The following is an 11,498-nucleotide window of genomic DNA, read 5'->3' on the forward strand; positions in this document are numbered from 1 at the left end:
GGGTCTACAGAAGAAGGAGGGGTTGGAAGATAAAAAAACTTTCAGAAGACTGCGCGGAAGTGGTGCTGCTTTGAAGGAGTAGTGAACAGCTATTATTTCCACCTCTCTACCATCTATCTATTCATTTTCTGGTAACGTCAAGTTTTTCTTTTATTATTGGGAAGCGGCCTTCTTCTAGTCTTAGGACAAACGATTTGGCGGGAGGGGTGGGGTTTATCCACCCCTCCATGCACAGGTGGAACATGGCACAGGCCTGTTCCGTTGATGTGTTCTGTCTATTTTCCCTGATTCAGGAATGGGCATATGGCATAAAACAGGTAAAATAGAGATCATCTCAGTCCATTGTTGAAATGCCTTGAAAGAGAAGCTCTTCTGCAGCTGCAATGCCAGCTGAACGTGTGCCTGAAAAGACAAATGACAGTCAAAGCGGAAGGAGTGAGCAAGCTCAAGTCCTGATGCTATCATCCAAGCTGTTGTAGCCAGCCATGCCTGGATGAGCTTCTCAGACACAAAAGCCAAGAATTTATTCCTATGGCTTAATAATTTTCAGATAGGTTTCTTAAAAAAAACCCACTTTGGTGAGCCCCGCCCTCGCGGAACCCGCACGCGGACTGCAAGGCCTGGTGGAGCGCACAGCGTGGGGCACCGCGAGAGTCTGCACCGGAGCACCCGATTGGTCAGGCCGAGTGGGACCAGGCGACACGGGCAGGTCGGGCCAAGATGGCGGTGCAGGCGGTTCATCTCGAGTCTGACGCTTTCCTACTTTGTCTCAACCACGCTCTGAGCACAGAGAAGGAGGAGGTGATGGGGCTGTGTATAGGGGAGTTGATTGATGACACAAGGAGTGACTCCAAATTTGCATATACCGGAACTGAAACACAAACAGTTGCTGAAAAAGTTAACAACATCGGAATTGTTCACATTCATTCCGTCATCATCTTGAGACGTTCTGATAAGAGGAAGGACCGAGTAGAAATCTCTCCAGAGCAGCTGTCTGCGGCCTCAACAGAGGCGGAGAGGTTGGCAGAACTAACAGGCCACCCCATGAGGGTCGTGGGCTGGTATCATTCCCATCCTCACATTACTGTTTGGCCTTCACATGTTGATGTTCGCACACAAGCCATGTACCAGATGATGGATCAAGGCTTTGTAGGACTTATTTTTTCCTGTTTCATAGAAGATAAAAATGCAAAGACTGGCCGGGTACTCTACACTTGTTTTCAATCCATACAGGCCCAGAAGAGCTCAGAGTCCCGTCATGGTCCACGAGACTTTTGGAGTTCCAGCCAACACATCTCCATTGAGGGCCAGAAGGAAGAGGAAAGGTATGAGAGAATTGATATCCCAATCCATATTGTACCTCATGTCACCATTGGGAAAGTGTGCCTTGAATCAGCAGTAGAGCTGCCCAAGATCCTGTGCCAAGAGGAACAAAATACATATAAGAGGATCCACAGCCTTACACATCTGGACTCAGTAACCAAGATCCATAATGGCTCAGTGTTTACCAAGAATCTGTGCAGTCAGATGTCAGCAGTCAGTGGGCCTCTCCTACAGTGGTTGGAGGACAGATTGGAGCAAAACCAACAGCATTTGCAGGAGTTGCAACAAGAAAAGGAAGAGCTTATGCAAGAACTTTCTTCTCTAGAATGAAGCAGGAGACAAAAATGGGGAAAGATGAAAATACCCAGCGTAAAATTAATTAAACTAAATCTTTTGAAGAAAAAAAAGTTGGAGGACTCACATTACCCAGTTTCAAGACTTACTGTGTAACTACAGTAATCAAGATGGTATGGTATCAGCAGAGGGACAGATACATAGATCCATTGAACAGAAGAGAAAACCCAGAAATAGACCCACATAAATATGCTTAACTGATTTTTCCAAAGTGTAAAAGCAATTTAACGAAGGCTTTTCAGCAAATTATGCTGGAGCAATTAGACACCCGTAGGCAAAATAAAATGAACCTCAACCTAAGCCTCATACCTTTGTAAAAGTTAACTCAAATGTGTCATGTACTTAAATGTAAGATGTGAATTATAAAACTTTTAGAAAAAAATCATAGTAGAAAAATCTTAAGGATCACGGGCTAGGTGACAAATTCTTAGAATTCACCCCAAAAGTGTAATCCATAAAAAGAAAAAGTTGGTATGTTGGACTTCATCAATATTAGAAATGTTTCTCTGTAAAAATTTAAGAACAGGAAAAGACAAGCTACAAAGTGAGAGAAATTATTTGCAAACCATATATCTGATCAATCTGAAATATATAAAATGTACTCAAAACTCAGTAATAAAAAACAATACAGTTGGAAAATGGGCAAAAATTATGAGTAGACATTTCACTGAAGAGGATATATGGATGGCAAGGAAGCACATGAAAAGATGTTGATATTTGTAAGTCATTGAGGAATGCAAATTAGAACCACAATGAGATATGACTTAACACAATGACTAAATTAAAAATAGCAGATATAGCAAATGCTGTTGAGGATGGAAACTGAATTTGTCATACATTGCTGATAGGAATGTAAAATGTTATACGCACTCTGGAAAAGAGTTTGGAAATTTCTTATAAAGTTAAACATACCCTTAGCATAAGACCCAGCAAATGCACTTCTGGACATTTAACCCAGAGAAATGAAAAGCTATGTTGACTTGAAAACCTGTACACAAATGTTCACAGAAGTTTTATTTGTGATAGTCAGAAAGAAACAATGCAGACATCCTGAAATGTGTGAATGGTTAAACAAATCATCTGTATCATGGAATACTACTCTGCAATGAAAAGGAAGAGACTATTGATACACACAACAACTTGGATGGAGCTTGGGGGTATTATGGTGAATGAAAAAAGCCAATCTCAAAAGGTTGCTTACTGTGTGATTGTATTTACATAACATTCTCGAAATGACAAAATTATAGAAATGAATAACAGGTTAATGGTCACCAGGGACATGGACCGGAGGGGGAGTGGGATATGTATGAAAGGGATGACACAAGGAGTTCCTTTCTATTAATGGAATAGTTCTGTATCTTTATTGTGATGTTGAGAATGTGAATTTATACCTGTGCTGAAATTGTACAGACCTACACACACAAGTGAATGCATGTAAAATCTGGTGAAATTGAATAAAGTCCATGTATAATTAGAAAAGAAAAAAAAACTTAGTTGAGAAAGAGTCAGCAAAATACCTATTCTCCCATACTGGTCCTTCCCCAACCCCACTATTCCTAGTCCATGTTGGACCACAGAGCACTTGCCTTTTGAAAGCCTAGCATGGCCACTCCTAAATGATGGCTCTGTCTGCAGTGGAAGGGACAATCCCCCAAAAAGCAGTTAGCCTGTGGGCAACAGATCAAAACTGAGGAAGAAATAAACATTTCTCAGGAGAACCTCACAGAAATAACTGGAAAGACCTTGAGAAGGAGTTGTTATCTAATGGTCATGCAGGTGGGGCTAAGTACTGTGGTAGTTTAGGCATAATGTTACATGACTTCATTTGTACTCAATGACAGGTCAGATCAAATATTTGAGATATCAACCACGGGTGCATACAGAAATATACAAAGTTGGAAAAGGCATTCCAAAGAGTGACAGTAGCATTGACAGGCAGAGAAAAGCGTGAAGAAACATGGTACATGTGGGTAGCAGCATATAGTTGGGTATGACTAGAACAATGGGGATATGTTTTTAAGGAAAGAGCATTAGAGATATGTGAGGCTAGCTCACTTCATCTTCAAGAAATGTTCATGCCTACACTGTACTCCTTAGCCTGGCATCCAAGATTTATTTTCATAACAAATCTCCCCCTCAAACTTTTCTTCAGCCCAACTCTTCTTCTTCCACTGAGCTGGTGTATTGCACCCTTCCAGTTTTTTTTGTTTGTTTGTTTTTTGTTTTTTTGTTTTTTTGTCGTTTTCGTGACCGGTACTCAGCCAGTGAGTGCACCGGTCATTCATATATAGGATCCGAACCCGCGGCGGGAGCGTCGCCACGCTCCCAGCGCCGCACTCTACGGAGTGCGCCACGGGCTCGGCCCCTTCCAGTTTTTGCTATAAACCATTCTCCTCACCTGGAGTGCAACTCTTCATCCAGTAGTTGCTACTCAGCCCATTCATTCACCTAATGCTAATGATGAATCACTTTGGACAGTAATTTATGTTTTTAAAGTGCATCCATCTTATCTTACTGAAATAATTTATAAGCTTACTGAGGACCAAAGGAAAGAACTTTATGATACTCATTGTCTACCTCCTAAAGGGCCTGTGATAGTCCCCCGCATGTACTCCCCAATGAGCAAAACTTTGATGTTTTGTAGATAAGGTCAGAGAATATCAGCCTGTGGCTTCCGTTCAGCTTTTTAGGTTCTTAGGGAATCCTGGGATCAGGCTATACACCCGGATGTAACATCTTCTTTAAAAAGATGTGACTCTCATCATCCTCTAGAAACAGACATCCTTGCTCTCTTCATTCCAGTAGATCCTGGCAAGTCCTTAAAGTCTTCCTGTCACTATTCGCTGGCATCAGCTGCAGGGCTTTCAGAGATTGACAGCTGTGAGAGACATTCCAAGGTGAAGAGCATGTGATATTTGCTAGTGATTGTCCTGAGCCATCAATTATCCCAGGAATGATTGTTTTGTTTTCTTCTCCAACCTGTGAAGACATTACTTGCCTCCCAGCATCCTGGCAGTAGACTCAGCTGTGTGACTTGCTAACAATCACCAGAGCCATCTTCCCCCCAAACTTTAGCACACAACTGAATATGCAGAGATAGGGCAGCTACTGCCATGAACTGTTGCTGCCTGAATACTCATGAGCTGTCATTACAGAAAGCAGGGGTCTTGCTTTTGTAACTTCTTATACCCCCTTAAATTTTGCATAATAGAAAGAACATTTAACAGATTAATCACATGAAGTATCAAAAGGGAATTGGCTGGCACCTGGACAGATAAGAATGATGTAGAATATTGTTTCCCAAATTATGTGCCATAGATACCTAGTTCCATAGGAGGCTAATGGGTTGTAGTGGACTGAATTATGCCCTCCCAAAACTCACTGAAGATTGAATTGTGTCCCCCAAGTTTTATGTATTAGAAACTTGGTCCCCACTGTGACTGTTAAGAGGGTGAGAAATCCTGTTATGGTAATGAAAAGGTGGAGCCTTGAAGAGGTGGTTGGATTGTAGGATCGTGCAGTAGTGAATGGATGAGAAATGGTGGTCAGGAGCATGGTTCTGAGGGCTTTAAAAGAAGAGGAGAGTCTGTTTTTTTTCCTCTCTCTCTCTGCTTCCACCATCTTGCAATGTGAGACCCTTGGGGCACTGTCGTCACCACCAGATGGACTTTGGACCTCCCAGCCTCAGAAAACATAGGCAGTAAATTTTGTTTTCTTTATAAAATACCCAGTTCCAGGTATTTTGTTATAAGCAACAGAAACAGACTAATACATGGGTGTTATGGAAAAAAGGTCATCTGTGATCAAATAGGTTAGGGACTTTCTGAATTTTCTTATCATAAGATTTCTCAGAGCTTATAATTTGCTCACGTGCCTGGTAACTCTCCAAAAGCTGGTTATTGAGTACAGCATTTGCCAAACTTACTTGACAACACAAAACTTGTCATAAAGAAATGCCAATTCATACCTTCCTGGAACTGACATTTGTGGGAAAAGGCATTCTAAATGTTCTCATGTGCAAGGAAGGGGGAGATAAATGATATTTTTCTTGCTAATGAAGTGCTCCTAAGTGTTCTTAGGTTGGCTCCATGGGCTGTAAACAAAACAATTTTTTCTGTTTGTGTATATGTATTTGTACATGCATGCATTCATCCATTCAGTAAAAAATCATGGTGGCAGACACTCACCGTACTGGGCTTCACTTTCCTTCTAGACCCATTGTAAGTTCACTATACAGTATATGCCTTGACTCCCTCCAGTTGTGTTGTCCTCTTCCACGTTGTGGAAGATCTATAGCAAAACTTTATGATCCCCTTTAAATGACGAATCTCATGGACCCCCCTACATGGTGATAGTTGTATTTTTATGATCTGTTGGTTGGGAAAATATAACAAGATATTGTGAATTTATTAAAATATTAAATAAGTGTTTATTCTTAACATCACGCTAAAATTCTATTTCATATCTGCATAAAACACAGCAACACTTTGGTTTACATGTAGTACTTTCTGAAAATAAAGATTAAAGAATGTCTTATAACTCCAGTATCCACAAAGCTCTTTAACCCACAGAATAGAAGACATTGCTCTAGAACACGTTAGTCTGAACTGAGGAGACCTGGGTTTAAATGCAAGCTCTGCCAAGTTGTGTGACTGAATAAGTTATTTCTCTAAGACTCATTTGTGAGGATGATTTGAGGATTTGGTAAGTTAGAAAGATGGTAGATTCCTTAGCCTTCTCTTTCATTGAAGTCAGACATGAAACTGTATTCATTAAATACATTTTGAGGCAAAACTGTCATTATTGTGCTAATTATCTTCACTTTTTGTAATTCCACAGCAAATATTGGAAGAGATAATTCTCATAATTATTGATATTCTGAATAAATAAAAGATACAAAGATAGATAAACTATATTGAGAACTATTTGCCAGACATTGTTCTAAATGCTATATGGCTTTCACTCATTTGAAACTCACAAAAAATCTTATCAGATCCCTTTCTTATCCCCACTTTTGAATATGGGAAACTAAGGCAAATGGTTTATAAAACTTTCCCATGGTTCCATATCCAGAAATTGGTGGACCTAGATTTCAGACTCCACATTTGCTCCCAGCAGCCTCATTCTTGATTTTCTGGATACACACCATTTGAAGGGCTCATTTGCCATGTTTTACTAACTCATTGCTTTCAAGGACCCATGGCATTCAAACATAAAAAGGCCCTGGTATTTGCCTAGGAAAAGTAATCCTATCATTAGGAAATTAATATATGTATTTAATTTTGCCAACACATTGGTATAATGACATATAGAAACTGCTGTTTTCTCATGCTGAGAAACAGCCATTTTTCAACTATATTAAAGCTAAATGATAAACTCTCTTAAAAACCTGAACTGTTTTACTCCACTGAGACATTTCAGTGTTTTATATAGCTCTCAGGAGGAGAAAGCTTCCTATGAATGTGGAGGATACCAACATTAATAAAGCAAATGTATTTCACAGGGCCTAGCACATAGAAATGTTAAGCTTGGGAAAGACAGAAAACTTTCCCGGGGCTAAAGTCTCTGTTGTAGATAAAAAATTGTAACACAGCAGCAAAATTGCTGACTCTAAGGACAGATGTCCTTGGTGCAGCTAAACCTAATGATGGGAAAGTCTTCAGTTTTTTCTTTAAGTTTCTTGGGGAATTGAGTGTTGCCATGACAATTATCTTAACTGTTCATTTTGTAACCACCTATGTTACTTTTTTGTAACTTTCTTGCCTGGACAATAAGTACTGAGAGTAAACCTGATTTGGGGTTATTTCTGAGGGATGCTTCTCTATTGAAGGTTCTGGAATTAACCCTTTTGGGCCTCTCACTGCTCAGGAGAAATGGGTTTTGAGTAATCCTTTGCATCTCTGTCACCCTGGGAGAGGTGACGTATGAAGACCTATGTTAAGGAAGAACAAAGTTGTAAGATACTTAGAGGTCATCTTGTTTATTCTCCTGAATATAAATAGCCAAATTTATTCAACCACCATTTATTCTAAGACTACCTATGCATCTAAGACTATGCTTCTAGGACTATGCTTCTTAGATTGTGCCAGTTACTGGGAACACAAGAGATAATAAATATCCTTGTCCTTGGGGAGCTCAAGATGTGAGAGGGACAGGTAGGGGTAAACAAATTATGATCTGGTCTTGCTAACCGAAGCATTTTCAAGGAGGCTATCAAGATGGAGGAAGTCAAATACATCATAAAATAGTTCAAAACATAATAGATGTCACAATTTTATTTGGTAACAGGTAACAGCATATAATGATGACTATGATTATAATGAAATTCATTCCTGAGCGTAGTCCTGCTTTCTTGATATTATCATTGGTGTTTTAAGATCTCTATTCTCAAGGACATACTACTGTAGCAGTCAGTCATAACTGCCCTGGAGCTGTATGGCATGGGCTTGAATCCAGTTCCACTGGTTAATAGCTCTCTGGCCTTGAGTAATTTACATAACTTCTCTGAGCCTTGTTACCATCATCTATAAATGGGGGGTAATAGATGAGATAGTGAGTGTAATCATTCAATGCATTTGACTTGCAGCTATTTTTATACTATCTTTGGGAGTAAAAGGATAAGGTGTGAAATCGACAACATTTTTAATTCAAATTTAAGGATTTTTTTAAAATATAAAATAACAGAGAAAGTAGAGATTTTGATGATAAATTTAAGCATGGATTTGAGAATATCTGGGCACTTCTCCCATTAATATTGATCAGATCAGTGTGCTTAATACTTCTGTAATTGCATATTCACATTGTTCACTGTTTACTAGTCAGAATCACTGTGTGAAATAAACCATCGACTAGACAAAAGAAGAAACTCATTCTTCTGGGGTCCTGTGTGAGTTGGCCTGAGAATAAAACAATCATGAAGAAAGCCTGTTGCTTAGGTTCCTCTCCATGTTTCAGCTCATCTTTTCTGAGGGATTAGAACAGAGTCAATGATTTTTTAGCAACATATTTGCTTGTCCTTGATGGCTTTGTTTTAGTTTGAAGTACACAGATTTGGGGTAATATTTATATCTGGATAATTTGGACTTGAATAGGTATGCTGGTACTAGGTCTACCAAACACTCTCACCGAAAGAGGAAAGGGAGTAATTCAAGCCATTTAGACATTTGGGGCTGTAATGATGGCCATCAGTTTTCTTTAAAATAAAATTGCCATGTTGAATAATGGAGTTAATCAAATTGGCCAGATGTTTTGCACTTGGTTAAATGCATTCTAATTAACTAATCAGTACAAACAATGGATTAAGTCTTCTGTTAGAGAATTTCCACTAAACACATAACAACAATGGCAACAACAACAAAACACTTCAAACAAGTTTCTTTTGCTTTCTTCCTCCTGACATGGGAGAATTTGTGAAGGAAGAAACCATGTTAGGTTAATCTCCACCCCTAGTCCTTATGTGTTTTACAGGTGACCTGAAACACCTTCTTAAAATAACTTTGAAATTTTGATTAAGAAAATGTTTCAAATGAGTGGACATAGTACTCAGAAAACTTTGGCCATGACTTTGGTTGTACTTTCTTGCCTTGTTCACTACAGATATGAAAAATAGGGATATCATATCTTAAACTTGTGTAGAATGTTACTTTTTCTTTTTCTTTTTTTTTTAATTTAATTTTTTTTTTTTTTTTTTTTGGACCAGTCAGGGGATCACAACCCTCGTCACGGTGTTGTCTGCACCACGCTCACGTGAGCGCACCGGCCATCCCTATATAGGATCCGAACCTGCGGCCGCGGCGCTACCAGTGCCACACTCTCCCGAGTGAGCCACCGGGCTGGCCCAGAATGTTACTTTTTCTACGTATGTTCATATATAACATCTCAGGAAAATATACTATAATAATCACATAACTATATGTGAAGCATTGACCTAAACCTTGTATTTAATTCTCATCACACCCTTGGGTAGCGGAAGAAGAAATTATTAACCCTTTATCACAAATGATAGGTGTGTGGCACAGAAGTTAAATAAGTTTTTCATGTCATCCAGCTTGGTAAACTTAGATCTCTCAGATATTAAACTTACTAACCTCAGATCTCTCAGATATTAGCCAGTAATTCTTCCCACTTCTCAGCTAGATAACAGTAGAATCAAGATAATATGTTGATCCATTTCAGACCATAGTTAGAGATATGACTCTTGTAAGAATATTCTTTAATTTCACAAAGCTCATTCATGTTCCTTATGTAAATCATAGGTAAGATCAACTTAGATATAAAATTTGAATCGTGTGAGAATCATTTAATAACTTCTTCTTGTGTAAAAATCACAAACAAATTCAAAATACAATAGATAACCTGGTAGAAAATATTTACAAATTAAGTCACAAATAGTGTTAATGTCCCTAATATATAAAGGACTCTTAAAACTGAGAAAAAAGATACCAAACATAATAAAAATTTTTAAGAGATGTTAACAGAAAATCATTAAAAATGTTTACAATATTTTTCTTAAACATGTGAAAAGATTTTCAACTTTGTAATAAGTACAAATTAAAACCATGCTGAAATACCTCCTGGAATGGCAGCATTTCAGACGGCATACAATATACTCTGTTAAAGAAGCTGTGGGAAAATAAACACTGTTATGTGTTGCTGGTAGAAGCAAGATGGTACAACCATTTGCAGAAAAATTTGGCAATAGGTAACAAATCAATACATGCATCTAAACTTTGATCCAGAAATCTATTGTCCAGGAATTTATCTTGAAGACACATCTCCAAAAAAGCAATCTAAAATATGCACTAGAGTTTCAAGATGGCGGCGGCTGCGGCGGCTGGCGCGGAGTAGCTGAGGTGGAAAAGGTGGCCACTGGGCCTCAGGCAGCCGGGAAACTTGTGGACCTTCCTCTGGCCATCTCTTAAGGGAGGACTGCTGCTGCTGGCCGGTCGTGGGGGCTCAACGCCACTTTGCCCCCGGCAGGAGAGGCTGCCTCATTTACAGGCAACAGCTTGGAAGTGTGGAGCAGGAAAAGAACTGATTCTTAGCTGCAAAAGCGAGTCTTGAAACAGGGAACACGGCGCCAGGGCTGCTGTGGATGCAGCCAGGATTCTGGAGGCTGGGGCCGCACTGAAGGCGGCCAGCTGCCCTATTCAGGATTCGAGGTTTCAGGCCGGCATTAAAGAAGATTCCTGGGAGCGCCCGAGCGGCGCCGCGACTGAACAGCCCGAGGCGGCAGCGCCGAGAACACGGAAGGCAACAAACCAGAGACAGAGCGAGCGCCCGACCTGGCACAGCACTGTGAGTGATCCCTGGCACAGCTCTGTTCGGGGGGTGAATGCCCACGCGGCTTCCGCCTGCACCACCAGGCCACTCACTACCCCGGTGCGGCCTCCATTTTCCCAGGTGCGGGCAGCTCCGCCCTGCTCGGCCATCACTGAGCCCATTTGCTTGGCCTGGCGCGGGGCTTTCCGGACCCTGCGGGCCGACCTCCTCTCCCACTCCCTCCGCGGTTCTCTGGCAGGACTGGGGATGTGGGGAGTCCCGACCAGTTTTGGGAGGGCTAGGAAGTACGGGCGGGCCGACTGTCACTCCACCACACCCTGGACTCCGGCCCCGGTAAACTTCCTGTTACTGGGAGGCAGATACCATCTCTGCGACCACCAGTTTGGAAAAAAGCCTAACGAATTTCTGGTTGGGAATAGTGCGGTAGGAGAGTTCCCAGGTCCGCTTGAACCTGCCGGAGAGCAGGCTGCAGGCGGGCACTAGACTCGGTTTATACCGGGGGGATACAAAGGTGAACAAGACCCGAGAAAGATCTACAC

At 40.7% G+C, this 11,498-nt stretch overlaps 1 protein-coding gene across 1 annotated transcript; it reads left to right on the plus strand.

Annotated features, from left to right (window-relative positions):
• The first annotated feature begins 720 nt into the window (after positions 1 to 720).
• LOC134390139 (lys-63-specific deubiquitinase BRCC36-like) lies at positions 721 to 1,653 on the plus strand. The gene has a single exon (XM_063113418.1). It carries the CDS (start codon positions 721 to 723, stop codon positions 1,651 to 1,653), a length of 933 nt encoding a protein of 310 aa, XP_062969488.1.
• The last annotated feature ends 9,845 nt before the right edge of the window (positions 1,654 to 11,498 follow it).

The sequence above is a fragment of the Cynocephalus volans genome, chromosome 11 (assembly GCF_027409185.1).
Source record: "Cynocephalus volans isolate mCynVol1 chromosome 11, mCynVol1.pri, whole genome shotgun sequence".
In the NCBI taxonomy this organism is placed as follows: Eukaryota; Metazoa; Chordata; class Mammalia; order Dermoptera; family Cynocephalidae; genus Cynocephalus; species Cynocephalus volans.

Bases quoted from the DNA above. Each gene is read 5' to 3' on its own strand.
- LOC134390139 (XM_063113418.1), top strand. From the start codon at position 721: ATGGCGGTGCAGGCGGTTCATCTCGAGTCTGACGCTTTCCTACTTTGT.